This window comes from Vipera ursinii (genome assembly GCF_947247035.1).
Source record: "Vipera ursinii genome assembly, chromosome: 2".
Lineage (NCBI taxonomy): Eukaryota > Metazoa > Chordata > Lepidosauria > Squamata > Viperidae > Vipera > Vipera ursinii.
Window position 1 is genome coordinate 143,955,482 of NC_139513.1, and position 16,963 is coordinate 143,972,444.

Here is a 16,963-nt window from a genome sequence, read left to right on the forward strand (position 1 = left end):
TCTTAAAACAATCTTAAAAACATTAAAACAATTCAACATAAATGTAAATATGACTACAGGGGAATGGAGCAGCATCCTGCACATAATGCAGCCATCTTGCAGGCTCCCTATTGGTAGCATCAATTGGATGTTTTTATTTTTATTTGTTTTTATTTTTTTATTCTAGATCAGGCAGAGGTAAGAATGATTGCTTTTAGATTGCCTAGTAAATTTTATGGATGAATGAAGAGTAGAACCGCCCCCCCTTCATTTTTATTCATTTGTTAAATTTATATGTTTCCCATTTCACTATTGATGCTACCCATTTCATTAATCTTAAACTATATCCAATGCTACCCGTCTGAATAATGCTAAACGATAGTGCCTCACATTGGATTTTTCAGTTTGCTATCCGTGTATCATATCTCATGTTCATTTCCTCTGGGTACTCATATTTCTGGAGATGGCTGGGAACGTATACCTGAGCAAGGAAAATGGTGCATGAACTACCCTTTAAGAAGACTGATTTCTTCAATTATTTGGTGCAACATGGGAAATGAGACAATTAAATTTTCAAAAGTTCACCAGTTATTAAGAAACTTGGGGACGTTCAAGAACTGGTATGCCGTTTCTTTTACCACTGACTTTTCCTATGTTGCCGCTGGTGAATCAAATTCAGTTCATATCCTAGCAGAGCAGATAAACAGCTGTGCTTCTAATCTAGACAATCGATTACCAAACTTCTGCCTTGCCTTCAGGGTTCAGCAGCTGGAAGAGGAAAACAGTGAGCTCAAAACCACTGTCCTACGACTGAAATCGCAAACTGAGAAACTGGATGAGGTAACAGAGTTTGCAAATGCTTGCTCTATATCCCCTTATTCCAAGCCAGCCTGTCGTCTCAGCCTAGCCGGCTTAATTTTTGATTCCCTGGGTGGACTGGCTTGTAGATCAAGGCATAGCATTCCAGAACAGTGGTACTGCTGTGATCAGACAGTGGAAGTAAAATGTGTACAAAACAGTATAAAATCTTGCCCTTTAGTCCAGGGGTCCCCCAACCTTGGCAACTTTTAGGCCCTGTGGACTTCAACTCCCAGAATTCCCCAGCCAGCCATGCTGGCTGGGGAATTCTGGGAATTGAAGTCCACAAGTCTTAAAGTTGCCAAGGTTGGGGACCCCTGCTTTAGTCCTTCTACACTGATAGGGTAAGTCAAGAATAATAAAATGAGGCAGAGTTGTTTAGTAGAGCTCTGGGCTTTTAAAATGTATGTGGCTTCAATCTTGGATGTTTTAAAAAAATGATGTTACCTGAGCAGGGCTTCTGTCAGTGGAGCCGATCCTTTGACATGTTTGACCAGAAGACCAGGAATGTTCCCATGACAGGAAAGGAATTTTTGAATAGAAGCAATATAGGAGACAAACAGGATATCAGAGATACCTCGAGGAAGCAGCACTTAGATATTCTACCTGCGTCTAGCGCAAACCTAGGCACACGGACCAGATCCTCAGCTTCGCAAGCAACCACCCCACCGCACACACAAGAAGCTGTGTGCAGGCCCTGTTCAGAAGGGCCAGGACACACTGTGGCATCACAGCACTAAGAAAAGCAGAAGAAAAATGGCTGCTTGATGTCTTTCTCCATAATGGCTATCCCCAAAACTTCATATTCCGACACACAGCACCCAAACCACCACCCACCACACAGCCGAATGCCATGCAAAAACAAACCTTACCATACACAAAAAGGGGTGTCAGAAATGGCAGCCAGAATTCTTCAACCCTTAGGAATTGCGATAGCCCACAAACCCACAGCCACACTCCGCCAGGAATTATCTAGAACCAAAGACAATATTCTATTGTTATCTTTTGTCTGGTCAGTTTGTGCTGCTCATGGCTGAAATTGCTAATTTGTTTGAATCGGCTGCAACTAACACAGAGATTGGCCATATGGAAACATGGATCCCATGTTCCAGGCTCAGAGCTAATTAGGAACAGTTTGGCATTTCTTACATAATTTGGGAATCTTCTTATTGCATTACTGTGCTCTGGGAATCCAGCTGAACTAATTTACAGGCAGGATATCTCTAAGACCAAGCTATGTTGCAGAAAGAGATTAAAGTAGCATCCACCACTGCTTTGTCTGGGTATGTGACGTGTGTGCCTGTGGGGAAGATCTAGTTGTGCAGGGCAGATGTTTATGTGGCTCCATATTTGGGGTCTGGCAGCTTTGTGTACTTTGTTCAGCAAATGATAGATTTAGATTTCTCTGTGGCTAAGAGGGATTAGTCACTTGATAGTAGGGAACATGCATACAATGTGTTTGTCTAAAGCTATGTGTGTTCTGTAACTAGAATTTGTTTACAGTATCAAATAATCTCCTTTCCTGTAGGACTTTACCACTCTATAACAATGAGTAGGGAAGACAAAGAAGATTAGTTGGTTGCTTGGTGGGCTTTTTATTTATATGCCACTTTTCCTTCAGGCGCTCAAGGTTATCTCCTCTTATTCCATCTCCAAGCTATAAAATGTAGAGTAGATAGGACTGAAAAAAAGTACTTGGGTCAAAGCCATGCTGTGAGGTTTCTAGGGCTGATGGTGGACTACAACCTGGGTCTCCTCAATGCCAATCCAACATTTTAACCGCTATATCACATTGGCTGCCATATTGTATTCTTCAAAGAAAAACAGAACAGTAATTCCCAAAGAGTTTTCTTCATGGCAGAACATCTAAGTGAGAGCCCTGACTTTTGGCCTTATGACAAGAGAACAATAAGCCAAACAACCTGACATTCTCCAGTATTCTTTGTGATTGCTGACTTAAACTCTGCTGGTGTTGCTGTTACATTGAAAAAGAATTTGCTGGGGTCAAATTCCATACCATGATAACTTTTTATAGTTTTAGATATTCTTAGGAACTGATGCTACAGGTGCTCTAATTACAGATTGCTACACTAACATAAGGGACGCGGTGGCTCAGTGGGTTAGGACGCTGAGCTTGTTGATCAGAAGGTCGGCAGTTTGGCGGGTTGAATCCCGAGTGCCGCGTAGCAGAGTGAGCGCCTGTTACTCATCCCAGCTTCTGCCAACCTAGCAGTTCGAAAGCACGTAAAAATGCAAGTAGAAAAATAGGGACCACAACGGTGGGAAGGTAACAGCATTCCGTGCGCCTTTGGCATCTAGTCATGCCGGCCACATGACCACAGAGATGTTCTCGGACAAGCACTGGCTCTTCGGCTTTGAAATGGAGATGAGCACCGGCCCCTAGAGTCGGAAACGATTAGTACGCGTGTGCGGGAGAACCTTTACCTTTTACGCTAACGTAGGATTTTGTGGGCTAAGAGTTAGTGTAAATGCTGTTGGAACAGAGTAAGCAATATATGATCTTTCTTGCAAGGGTTGAATGTAGGTCAGTCAAAGGAAGCCAAAATGGTTACATGTAAAAACATTTCTGTATGGAATTGAGAATTGGGAATGACTTAAGAAGAATGTGTGGTAAAACTATAAGAGGTAGTATCAAGTATGAAAGGGTGCTATGTGAACATAGAATGAATAGAGAAAAGAGTAAAGACTACGTTCAGGCGGTTTGAGGGAATGATGAAATTGCAAAAACAAGGGGAAGCGTAAGAAAGTCATGGTTGGACAGAGTTGGCAAGATCTTCAGAAGGAAAGAGGTGTAAAGTTTAAAGAACAAAAGGCAAGGTAGCAGTCTTGTTGACATTTGGGAAACGGCCAGCCATGGTCTGTCTTGTTCTGCAGATCCCAATCTAACTTGTTCCATGAACTGAGGACATAGAAGTGAGAATCTGATGGCCGAGCAACAGATTGCATGGCTTAGACGTGTTTCTCTTCTCAAAGTACCTAAAGTTGAATAGACCCACATTTCAGAAAATTTCCCATATTGGAAAAAATTAACCTGCTTGCATGAAAGGTTCTAACCTACCATTGACCAGGTCATGATGGTTTTCCACATGCCTGTGCAAATTTCGTCCACCAGCTCCCTGAAATGATAGTTTCCTCTACGCTGAAAACTACCATTAGATTTGCTGGCAATTTGTAACCTCCTTTTTCAACCTTCATCAGGAGAGGCAGCGAATGTCTGACAGATTAGAAGATACCAGTCTGAGGCTGAAGGATGAAATGGATTTGTATAAAAGGATGATGGACAAACTGAGGCAGAACAGGCTGGAATTTAACAAGGAGAGAGAAGCCACCCAGGAGGTTGGTAACTATGCAGGTGGCACACAACCGGTACCTCTTCCAGGTCCTTTCTCGAGGCTGACGTTTTACACTGAGATTAAACAAAATCGTATTTTCAAAATTAATTAAATAAATAAATAAAACATGTAGCTTCAAAAACTGCAGGGTGGTTTGCTTTGTGTCACTGAAGCAGTGGTTGTTAGGAATAATGGCTGGCTAGCAACCATTTTCCAAAATGCATTCCTAAAAACCTTGAATCCCTTCCCGATGTGTTACAGTGATTATTCCCAGAGGATGGCATGGTGGTTTCATAGTGATAAATCTGGAAAGTTGAAACTTGGATTGACTGAAATTGCAACCGACTGAAATTGAAATTGTTCCTTATATGGCAGTCTTCTCATGTATACACTCTGCCATGACATTTCTTTAGGCAGCCTTTAGGCTTAGAAAGAGACTGTAAAATACTGTCCTTCAGTTTTTCCATCCTTAATTTTACTTGCCTTATCTTGTAATGTCTTTTCCTGTAATGACAAAATTAGATAATGCTTCTAATACTGCCCAACAGCAGATGTCCCTGGAAGGAGGTACCATTGGTTAAAACACATACAAAATCAACCTCTATAAAACTATAAAGAGATGAAAAAGAATATAAAACAAGTTTGTGTAGAAGCTGCCTGAAGCAATATAAAAATATGAAATCTTATGTAAAGAACAACACAACAGATAAGATAAAAATCAGAAGCAGCAAAATCAATGGCAACAAATGTAAAAATGCAATAATGACAAAATAGCCATAAAACCTTAACGGTATAAAACCGCTAACAGTTAAGATTCTTAAAGCAAACTGCACAATGCAAACTCCACCACCGACCAGCCACTCATCTTGCCTCATTGGACATAGGACGCTGAAAATGGGCCTCAGGGGAAGATCCAGGCTCCAGATAGATAACCTGGATTATGTTAACCTATAAACCTCTAAATGACTTAAAGCCAGAACATCTACTTCAATAAGTCAGTTAAGGGTTTAAAGGTGAACAGGAATAGATTATAGAAGGTCTGGAAGCAGACTGACAGCCAGAGCCATGGTGCTCAACTAGCCTCAGTAAGGAATCTAGCTGCCCTGTTTTGAACTAACAGAATTTTCCAAATCACTTCAATAGCCTGAACAAAAGCTTGCCAGCATAGGAACAACCATGGCAATTTTTGTTCAGGTACCGCCATAACTAGTACAGGTAGTCCTTGACTTACAACGACAATTCAGCCCCAAATTTCTGTTGCTAAATGAGACAGTTGTTAAGTGAGTTTTGCCCCATTCTACGACCTTTCTTGCCACAGTTGTCAAGTGAATCGCGGCAGTTAAGTTAGTAACACAATTGTGAAGTGGATACAAGAAGGTCACCTGACTCCCGGGACACTGCATAAATACGAGTCAGTCGCCAAGTATCTGAATTTTAATCACGTGACCATGGGGGGGGATGGTGCAGTGCTCAGAAGGGTGAACAACGGTCAAGTCAGTTTTATTCGGTGCTGTTGCAACTTTGAGCAGTCACTGAACAAACCGTTGTAAGACGAGGACTACCTGTATCTCAACAAAAAGGGTCAGCACTGAAGCCAAGCACCTACCTACACGCTTCATGTTCTTTGGCGCACATTAGATCTTAGTTTTAGTCAGAGGGCCAGAATTGGCTTTGTGCCCCAGATTATCCTGTCGTGTTCCTAGCCGCCATGGTTCATTGTGCCCTGCTTTTTCTGCAGCTCATTGAGGATCTGAGAAAGGAGCTGGAACACCTTCAGTTGTATAAACTTGAGTGTGAGCGTCCCGGTCGAGGAAGAAGCTCTTCCAGCTTGAGCGAATTCAATGCCAAGACGAGAGAAGTGGAAATGGAACACGAAATTAAACGTCTAAAACAGGTGAAGTATAGCCGGGGCTAGAAGAAGGAGGGAGCAGAACGAACCTCCTCTCTCCAAAGCAGCTACGTGGCAGGAAGCCAAAGGTTTTCTCAACTTCCCTGAGCTTTTGGATGGTCTGAAATGACAAATACCTCCTTTTTGCCAGAGCTTTTAGCAAAGGGGTTAGGCCGCTAAATAAGAAGCATGTGGATTTTAGCATTCACAAGACTATATTTTTAATCCCATTTATATCCCGCCCTTCTCCAAAGACTCAGGGCGGCTTACAATCTAAGCACTAATCAAATGTGCTTAGCAATAGCCTTCATTCTATGTATATGCCTGCTTATTAGGGCTTTCGCCTCCCCCCAGCGGCATTATTACAAAGTCAGCTTAATTGCCCCCAACAATCTGGGTCCTCATATTACCTATCTCAGAAGGATGGAAGGCTGAGTCAACCTTGAGCCTGGTGGGATGCGAACCTGCACTAATTGCAGGCAGCTGGTGTTACTTAAGGAGGCATTAGCCCACTGCTCCACCCAGGCTCTTAGATGGGAGCTGACCATAAAATTTATCTGGGGTTGTGGGGAGTTGGTCATTCAGCAGCTTCTATCGGGGCACACCTCTTTTCTGCTTGTAAGCTTGCAGCTCCTCTATTTTTATTGTCCAACATGGCCGTGAAGCTACTGGGCTTGCAACCGTGTATTGCTGTTGCCCAATAGAGCAAAGTTTTTTAGGTGCACTTTATTCCACCTTTGAAACCATGGAGGGACTAGGCCAGGGGTAGGCAACCTTGGCTGTTTTTTGACTCATAAGCTGGCTCAGGAATTCTGGGAGTTGAAGTCCACGAGTCAAAAAAGAGCCAAGTTTGCCTACACCCTGGCCTAGGCAAAGGCAATGGGACTGGATGTGGGAAACTTGTTTACCTTTTTTGTTTAAAATCCTGCCTAAAGCAGGACTAGAACTCACTCTAACCGGGTACCTTAATCAATTCTTTTGTTCCTCTCTCGACAGGAGAATCAAAAGCTCCATGACCAGAATGATGACCTCAATGGGCAAATCCTTAGCCTCAGCCTTTATGAAGCTAAGAACCTTTTTGCAACACAGACAAAAGCCCAGTCACTGGCAGCTGAGATTGACTCTGCCTCCAGGGATGAGGTAAAAGGACAATCGCTTGCAGCTAATTAAATGACTAGGCTGGCAAAATATCTCTCAGCAATCAACTTGGCAAAAACCTAACTGGGTGGGGAACTCTGATGACATTTGAAAACCATGCTTTAGCAGTGCCACATTTGCTTTGGGATGTTTTATTTTGGTTTAGCTGGGATGACATCAGCATACAGAGGCACTAAGATATCAGAATTGGCTGAAATTCGTGACATTTTCTTTCCTTTTTCTTCTGTCATACTTCTTTACAACTAAAGTTATTTTTCATTGAAAATTGTTTCCGTGCACTACTCAGGAATTGTTCAGGAGCATTTCCTGAAATTTAGGGCAGGGGTCCCCAACCTATGGTCCGTGGCCCACTAACAGGCCGTGGGCTACTGGTCAACAGGCCGGGGTCTGGCTGGCCAACTCACTCCTACTTGGGCTAGAGCCCGCAGACGTATTTGCACATGTGCGCAGGGCTAGTAGCGGTGGTGGCACGTGCCTGCGTGCCTGCACAAACAGAGCCGCTAGCACTGTGTGGGTTGCGTGGCCCATTTGCACATGCGTGTGGGGCTGGCGGCTAGTGCCTATGAGCCTGTGCAAACGGGGCTGCTAGCACCGTGCGGGTGCATGCGGCCCCATTTGTGCACAGCCCTGTTTGTGTGCAAATGCGTGCGCACACACAAATTTCCCATCTATTCCCTTTCCCTCTGGGCCGCCAGCATGAAAAGGTTAGTGATCTCTGTCTTAGGGCTACCAGATCTGGGCTGCAGAAATCTGTATGACCACTGGATGGCAGCAAAGAGATACAAAAATACAAATCTAGAATTAGATCTTATGGGTTCTACTATCCTGCCTTCCCTTCCATTTGTCTCCTCTTTTTTCAGTATTTCATCTCCAGTCTGAATTGATTCAGCTCACAGCATTTTGATTTACCTTTCTGTCCTTTGTGTAGCAACCCCGTCACACATTCAGGAACTTATTCCAGAGGACTTTGTTTAAAAAAAAGTCTCTTCTTCAGATTTTGTTATGCAAGTAAATCTTGAGCAAAGGTTATGAGGTTTGTTACCAAATGCTGTAGTTTGGAGATGTAACTGGGCAACTGTGTATTTACAGAGCATAAATTGTGTTTGCCTTAGCTATTCTGGGAGTATGGAAAGTAATGTTATCGAATGTAAGTCTCTCATTTTAAAAGTAGTGAGTGATCCTTGGCATGATTCAGACTTAATTTAACTCCGCCTTAGTTGTTACTCAGTGTGCTGAGCTGGGATTACAGATAAGGTCCTGGGGAGGAGCAGAGCCCAGGTTGAGAGTGTTGATCAGCTCATGGTAACCAATGCAGCTTGTGGAGCAGAGGTGTGATATGTGTTGCTCTGGGAATGCACATAGCTGCTGTGCCCCTGCATTCTGAACCAACGGTTGCAGCATCCCCATGGTCACATGATCAAAATTCAGATGCTTGACAACTGACTCATATTTATCACGGTTGCAGTGTCCCAGGGGGGTGTCATGTGATCACCTTTTGTGACCTTCTGACAAGCAGTCAATAGGGAAGCCAGATTTAATTTAATTTAATTTAATTTAATAATATTTCTATACCGCCCTTCTCCCTGAGGACTCAGGGTGGTTCACAGGGCAAGAATAAAATACAAAATTACAAATATTAAAAAGAAATTAAATAATTGCCCGATTTTAAAACAATTGATATATTACAATTATAAAACCCCAAAGATAATATTAAGAATACAAAAATAAAAAACCCCACCAATCCCCCATCAGGCTAGGCCGGCTTGTACAAACAAAAATGTCTTGAGATCGCGACGAAAGGAGCGAAGATCGGGCGCCATCCGGAGCTCTACCGGTAACTGATTCCATAGTTCCGGAGCGCCCACAGAGAAGGATCTCCCCCTGGGGGCCACCAATCGACATTCTCTACTTAACAACCATGTTACTAAGTAAACAACTGCAATGATTCACTTAACAACTGTGGCGAGAAAGGTCGTAAAATGGGGCAAAATTCACTTAACAACAGAAATCTGGGGCTCAATTGTGGTTGTAAGTCGAGAACTACCTATAGTTCAATCTGGAAATGACCAGGGCAAGAATGACTATAAGCAGGATATGCTGATCTAGGTATGGGTGCAACTGGCACACAAGGCAAAAGCCTTCCTAGCCACAATTTTTACCTGAATAAATAAATGTGTGCACTAACCCCTAATAGCTCAAGGTCAGTGGCCAAATTATAGGATTTATCCAAAAGATCTAGATGACATTACGGGGTTTTCCCCTCCGAAAAGATAGATGACTGAGTCTGTCTCCATCTTACATGCTCAAGAATTGAGATTCATACCAAAGCATAAATTGCTTCTCAGTGGCTTCCAATGAGTTTCTGCCTAAAAGAGCATAAATTAACTGAGGCACAAGGACGGGGTGATGCTTCTGCTCGAAAACATGGTGTTGAATTCATTATGGCTTCAACAATTTGTAGAATGAAGGTGAGGAAATAGCCAGCTTTCTTCCATCCATCTAAATGAATCACCATTAGAATGATCTAGAAAGAAAGATACATTGAAAAAAAACTTTTGAAATTCAGGAGCCCTCTAGTAAAATGGACACAGAGGATCTCAGAATAGTAGTGACCTCAGAGTACTTCTTAATCTAGTTCTTTTTCATTTCAGCTCATGGAAGCCCTCAAAGAACAGGAAGAGATCAACTACCGATTGCGCCAATACATGGACAAGATCATCCTGGCAATCCTAGACCACAATCCATCCATCCTGGAAATAAAAAATTGAAGATTGGGGTGGGAAGGGAGGTGGGCAGATAGGATGCCTTTAGATTCAAGTGTCTCTATTTGCTACTATATATGAACTTATAAATATATACATATATATAACTCTCTCAAAACACACAACACACAAAACACATACACGCACACACACATATATTATATATATATATATATATATATAAATAGAAAAAAACTTGTGTGGATACACAGGGCCTGTTTATATGAGCTTGATATATTTTGTGACTCATAATTTGCATCGATCCATTTTTCATGCCCTTTCTCTGTGGGGATGCTAGGGATTATAATGAAAAACCACAAAACTGGATTTGCACTGTTTTAGATACTGGACAGAAAAAAAAATGATACTACCTCTAGATGAAAAGATAAAACATGATGGAAATTAACTTGTGCCAGGCCTTTTGCTAGCGTACAAACAATACGGGGTGTCTATGTCTTACGAATTGCCTCCCTGTCATCTCAGAAATATCTTGTATTATCAGGTTGAATTCTCACTGGTGCTGGCTGTGTTGTTTTAACTTGGCCTGAGTTAATGCTTCTGAAGTCCTCCCCTTGGATGGGAATGTATGTATGATGCAAAGCGGGTATTCCGGAATCTTTACAAGTTTCTGTTTGAACCTGGACTGTTTTAATTAGAAAGCAGTTTCTAAGTCTTGAACCCAAGTGGCTATGAATCCTTTGGGATGGTGACCAGTCTGTTGTATTCCAGGGGAATCTGGGTTGCCCAAGAAAACAATGGGTCCCGGGGTTCCATATTTTATTGAACTTACCAGACTATTCATGAGATGCATTTTCAGACTTTGGGTTTTATTGCAAGATCACCAAGGACCTAGTGGTAGGAGAGCTGGGGGGGGGTCATAAATGTGGGATGCTTCAGGGCTACAAAACACTCCCAGCCCTGTTTCAGCTTCAGCAACAGCATTAAAAAGTGGTGGTTGCAAAGAGCTATTTGTTCATTGATAAGGACTTGGTGCTGTCACCGTCACAAATAGAAACCAATCATTTTTAAATCATTTTGTTTTATATTGCTTCATGTCAGGATTTGCAAAAGCACCCTCTGCTAAGGAAAGCAGTTAAGAAGCGGAGAAAGATTTTTGGTTTTTTAGGCACTCGTGTGTAAAAGTGACCCTGTTTTTACAGACAAGGCAACATTTTAAATGGTTCTTTTATAGGTTTAGGGAAACGTTGTTTATTTATACATGTTAATATTTATTTGATGCAATTTTGGAGTTTCACTAGAAAGTTTTGCCTCCTTCACTGGGGGTGATTAGCGCAGAAAAGCCAGAAATGATTGTTTATCAAGCATCACAGCTTCCTGCAATTACAGGAAAATATTCACCTCACTTTGTGCCATCAATAAATATTCTCAGATTGAGTCAGGCTCTTCATGTTTTCATGCCCTTGCTATTATCACTGTCACCACCACCACTTCCTCCTCCTCCCCCTTTTTCTTTTCATTTTTCCTTTTGTAACATAAGCATTCATTCGTTTTCAGAGCAAATCCTCATGATTTGTATATCACCACCCAGGCACGCTCTAAGGAAATCTGTAAAGTTAAATGATGACTTGTGCAGGGACCATGGTGAAAATGAGTTTTGTTTTTTCAGTTAAAGATTTCTCCATTCCTGTCTGAGATGTGTTTTGATTAAAAAAAAAAGAACAAAGGCCTTCATGTGCATTGCAAGTAACAATTCAGATGCATGGATATGTGCAGTCACATGCATGTGAGAAAAGAACAGTGTGTTATTCTATAATGACCTGTGTGCAGGCTTCATCGTCTTCCCACACCAAAGGTAGGCACAGGATATCCTCCCTGGATATCTGCGTAATAGTTCCATAAGCCCTGTTCAGTATAGGTGGCGTCCAAGTATGATGTGATCTGTAGTCTAAAAATATCTTAGAAGCCCCAGATTGCCTTTCCCATCACATGTGAAAGGGAACTGCATGCTCTGTATAACAGATAAAAAGCTCTATTGGTTCATATGTATGGTTTTCTTCCGTAAGCACATTTCCACTTTCAAATCAAGCTGTCTTCTTTTTCCCCTTGCAGTGTCCTGAGTAAAGTTTGCATAATTAATTTGAGAGTCTCTGCAAAGAATAAATCAAAAGATTGAATCTGATGTTAATTTTATCAGTTTTAAGATTCTACGCATTGAAACCCTGTTTCCAAATTGTGTATCATGATGGTATATAAATTGTAAAATTATGTTGTGCTTCAGTATTTCACATTCAAACAAGTGTTACGTTTCTGCACAAGTATAAATCTCAAAGGGAAAAACGGGCGGTGGGGGTGGAATAGCCTTGTGTTTATTGGCTGTGTTTTCTAATAAGTAGCAAGAGAGCTAATAATCAATACAAGGTGATATTTGCCAGCGCCAGCCATTACTTTTACTCCACGTCTAAGCTGCTTCTCATACCTCCTTTGCTTTTGACCTTCTGCCTTTGATGCAAATGAAACTGAATCCATTGTATTACTTCCTTCTTTTTAGGTAGTCAAGTCATAACCAAATAAAGGAGACTTGTGATTTCTTTTCCCAGTCAGGATTTGCCAATCCCTTGCATAGGCTGGAAGGAATCCTGCTCCCAAAGGAACCACATTTCCTCCTTTTCTACAATATCCACCTGTTGCAAACTACACCAGTGCTTCCTTTCTCTGAGAAGGGAGGCGATAATTTATGGTATCAACCACAGACCTTTGGAGAATTTTTTTTTTATGGGTTGCCTTTCAAGAGTGGAGTTAAGACTACTCATTCCAGCCTGCTTTTGGCTTATCCTGCTGATATTTTAAGGGTGAGAGTTGATGACTTCATCAATTGAGTTGACAGGACAGAAAGCAAAATGTATCTGAAAGTTCTTGAAAACTGAAAGAATCGGGCATGTTGAGTTTGAAGAGGTTTGAGGGGGAGAAGTTCTAACAGAGAAAGAAAGAGAAAAAAAAATCTCCGCAAGTTAGGAGGTGAAGAGGTGAATTGGATAGAAACTGAGAGTTTTTATATGAATCATGGGAGTAATTCTGACTGAGGAGAGTAAAGTTGCTTCCAAGAGGTGGCAGAAAGGCCTGTCTTGTTTGCAGATGATTAAATTGGTTTGGATTAGCAAGCATTGAGGGACAGAAGCCTTCCCAATAGGGTGTCTCTTAGGTTGATGGTGCATCACACAGTAGCTATCATCCTGTCTTCTAGAAGGCACCAAGTTGAGAAAGGCTGGGTTATATGACCCGATTCCCTTACAAATCACAGGACTGCATTAAATTAATATTTTGCTACCAAACCTCAATCCACACACTATTCCTGGTTGTCATTAAATGAGTCTTTGCATCCATTTGCCTCCCTTCTTTGCTGGTAGATGATCCATAGAAATGTGAGCAATGTTTTGATATTTCTAGGGGCCAGCAATTCATTTAGCCAGTTGTCTGTATTATATGAATGCCTTTTCTTTAGCACTACAGTTTGGGAGATATAAATGAAGAGGCCTGGTTTTTAGCATAGCTTATTTAGAATTCATAATTTCGGGGCATGAATTTCTACAAATACTAAAGTTTCCCAGCATGATTTCAGATCAGGAGTTGTTGAAAGGCTAATCGAGTCTTCTGATGAACATTTTCGGCCAGTAGTACAACACTGCATTATAATGCAGTAATTACGCCAAAAGGGAGGGACCGTAGCACATTAACAGAGGGAAACTGTTCATTTATGATTGAAGATAATGAGACAATTTGAGACAGGTTCATTTAAATGCCTCTGAGCAAAGGCTGCAGGAGATGGGTTTCTTTACTAGTGGAAAATGAAAGCAGAGTGGATTGCTAGATTATATTGAAACTATAACTGTTGGGCCTCTAGCTGAAAAAGTATTTCTGAATAGGCATGCATACATTTGTGCTATCAACAAAGACTGACATGCAGGATACATGTCAATGAGTGTGGCTATTTAAAATTGGGTTTAATCTGTAGGCACAACATTTGTTTGCTAGGAAAGGTGTCCCGGGTTGCAGATGTTCCCAGCTGAACTGTAGGATCTTCATGGTTGCACATTTTTTTCTTTCTTAAAAAAATGCTGAAAATCTGGAGGTCCACATATTTTAGAGGCTACCCAGTAGAGAGAAGATCAATGTTATGCTTCAAACAGTAGCCAACATTCTATGCTCAAAAGAATACAAGGTTTTATTTGCAATAGCTCCTTAAGTAAATATCTGTTGCTGTCTTTTTGGCAGAGTGATTTTTCAGTTCCCGTAGATCACCAGTGCAAAGTTCACGTAAATAAGTCAACTTTATCCATGTGCAAACCTGAGTATGACAGGCTGCTAAATAGATAGGAGTCATTTTTAGGAAATGGGATTTGCTAATGGGAATCTATCAATAGTTTCTTTTTCTCAACATAATTTCTTGTCACACTGTCAGAATCCTTTTATATTTGCTTGGATTAAAGTACATTAGTGTATACTTATCTATTAAGCCAGGATTTCTTGTGTATTTATACAATGGGCACTGATGTAACAATCAAAACATTGTTGGAACAAATAGTTTGCTTTCACCTGATCCAGTGGCTTTAATAGAACTTCAAAATTCTGCTAAGGTTGATGAACAGCTGGTTGAAACTGAAACACTTGTTCCCTTATTGGTTCTCATTCCTACTACTAGTTGTTAGAACACCTTTGATCCAGTTTGTATTCTGTGAAAGTAAAAAAAGAATAACTGCTCCTCTAAAGGCAACAAGTGTTCACTGGGCAACAAGTGATCCCTGAGGTTAAAACAGTAATTGTCGATTTAGTAGGATTTAAGACATCCTGACCAGCATGGATTTTACACTAAAGTTGTAGGCTTGATTTTTCATTGAAATCATGAATACAGTTGGATATTGCATTGAACGGGATATGTTTGAACTGCTGTACTTTGAACTCTACAATATGGGAGGTTGAGTCATTTTTCCTGTATCCTTTATTTAAAATTGTGAATTTTAGGAAAGCATTATTCATCTCAGCAACAAATTTCCTATCCAGTAGTCTATAGTAGGGCACAAGCTTGAATCTCTCAGTGAAAACTAAAATGTTATCAAAATGTTTTAATTTTAAGAATTTTATCAGTCAGTTTGAATTCCCAAACTCAGATTCTGAATTTTAGCTTTCAAATGATAGAAACCTTGAAATCAAAATCTGGCTTCCGAGTATTGAGTTACGGGATATGAAGAGAAAGAAAGTAAAGAGAGGCTAAAACGAAATAGTAGGTTATAAATCTGAGCTCCTTTTGGTGTTCTGGCTTAAATAGTATTGGTGGCTCTTATTCCTTTAGGACAAAGTATTGGCTACATATATTCTTTCCATTTGTCTATTCCCAAAGCAATGATCACTTGTAGCTGAGCTTTGTTGCTGGCAAAGTAAGACCCTTTCATCTTTGGCTGATGAATGGGGTCAAGTTGAGTTCCTTTTGGCTGTGACTGTATTCCTGGCAAGAAAAACAATGTAGCTTCCCTAGAACCCTACATTCCCCTGGTTGCTTTCTGATCCTAGTGTTCATTTTTTGAAAAATTAATCCAGTGTTATCTTTGTACTTCTGAAGTGGCATGTCAACACCTCAGAATTACACGTATGGGCTGTTCCAAATGCCCATGCATGTACATAAGTAAGTTTACAAGAGGAAAAGGTGGAAACACTTTACCACTAAAGACTGCAGCTATAATTACACAAACCCTCAATGCAGATTTATCACTGCTCACCCCAATTTATAAAATTAACAAGCTGGTCTTTCAAGATGTGCAGGGCAGAAAAAATAGCATCTTTGATCTGTATGTTACAAGGCAGTAGTTATGTTCAATTTCCAATGTGTTTTGGTACTGATAGAAATTGAGAATTGCTGTATTTTTTTATTGTGGGAACCACTATTGTAGTTTCGCTTTATTGCACAGAATTTAGTTATGTGTAAGGATTGGATTTTTTTTAAAAAAAATATTTTGCATGATTTTAGTATTTTTGTGCCTTCTACTTGACTGTGTACAGAATTAATGTCTATTGAAATTCATGCTAATGGCCACAGGTTTTATATGTTTGAAGTCTTTTATTTTTATTCAATCTTTAATTTGCCATCCCTACCCAAACAATCTACTGTAAATGTGTATATATAAAATAGAACTAAGTTTGTATTTCATGTGCCTCACTAGAATGTAAAAAAAAAGATTATTCATTTTGTACAGAATGTTTCTCTTTTACTTAGATGCACTAATTTTTGTCCTGAGCACATAGTGAAATAACTGGTTAGATCTGTTTTCTTTTAGCATTGTTGTGTTAAATGGAATTATCTCTTGCCCTTTTGTAAAAATTCAGTTCACATTCATTTGCTCTCATGTACACAAAGTATGATCCTTCCGGATTTATTGTCTTTATTTATAATGGGTTGCATCATTTCTGTCCCGTTTTAGAGTTTACAGCAAATTAAACTGATGGCTTAACTAAATGTTATTTATTTCATTCTAAGAGGGATTGTGAAGTTTCTTTACTTTGTGTCAGATGAATTGAAGCAAAATCTCCCTCAGTTAAATATTGAGTTCCAAGGCCATTCTCTCAGCTCCAGTTCCCTTCATTTATCCCACCATAAGGGAATAATCCTCTTGCCTTAACTTGTAAGATTGCTGAGTTAATAAACTATGTTGAATGCCAGAAAAAAAATATACTGCAAATACTTAAGCATTTGCCAGCTTTCAGGAGTGATTTTTTCCCCCCAGCCTGTGGGGAACAAAAGTGCATTACTACATTCAGGGCTTTTTTTCTCATAGAACGCTCAGAACGGAGTTCCGGCACCTTTTTTGGATGGAACCTTGTAGGGTAGGCAAGGCGGGCTGTATGACACGTGTGAGTTCCAGCACCTTTTTCTTTCACAAAAAAAGCACTGACTACTCTGAATATTATGGGACGTTACCTTACACCAAATTTTACTCATTCAGCTCAGTCAGCTTTGC

General features: G+C 40.5%; 1 protein-coding gene across 4 annotated transcripts in view; it reads left to right on the forward strand.

Moving 5' to 3' along the window:
- The window catches only part of RAB11FIP4 (RAB11 family interacting protein 4), a 236,946-nt gene extending 224,665 nt beyond the window's left edge, over positions 1-12,281 (forward strand). For all 4 annotated transcript variants that reach the window (XM_083353612.1, XM_083353611.1, XM_083353614.1 and 1 more), the window contains 5 exons: positions 738-819; positions 4,057-4,194; positions 5,929-6,084; positions 7,075-7,218; positions 9,888-12,281. In XM_083353612.1, coding sequence (XP_083209738.1) covers positions 738-819; positions 4,057-4,194; positions 5,929-6,084; positions 7,075-7,218; positions 9,888-10,004 — 637 coding nt within the window. In that variant the 3' untranslated portion in view covers positions 10,005-12,281. The remainder of the gene's footprint in view (positions 1-737; positions 820-4,056; positions 4,195-5,928; positions 6,085-7,074; positions 7,219-9,887) is intronic.
- Positions 12,282-16,963: the final 4,682 nt, after the last annotated feature.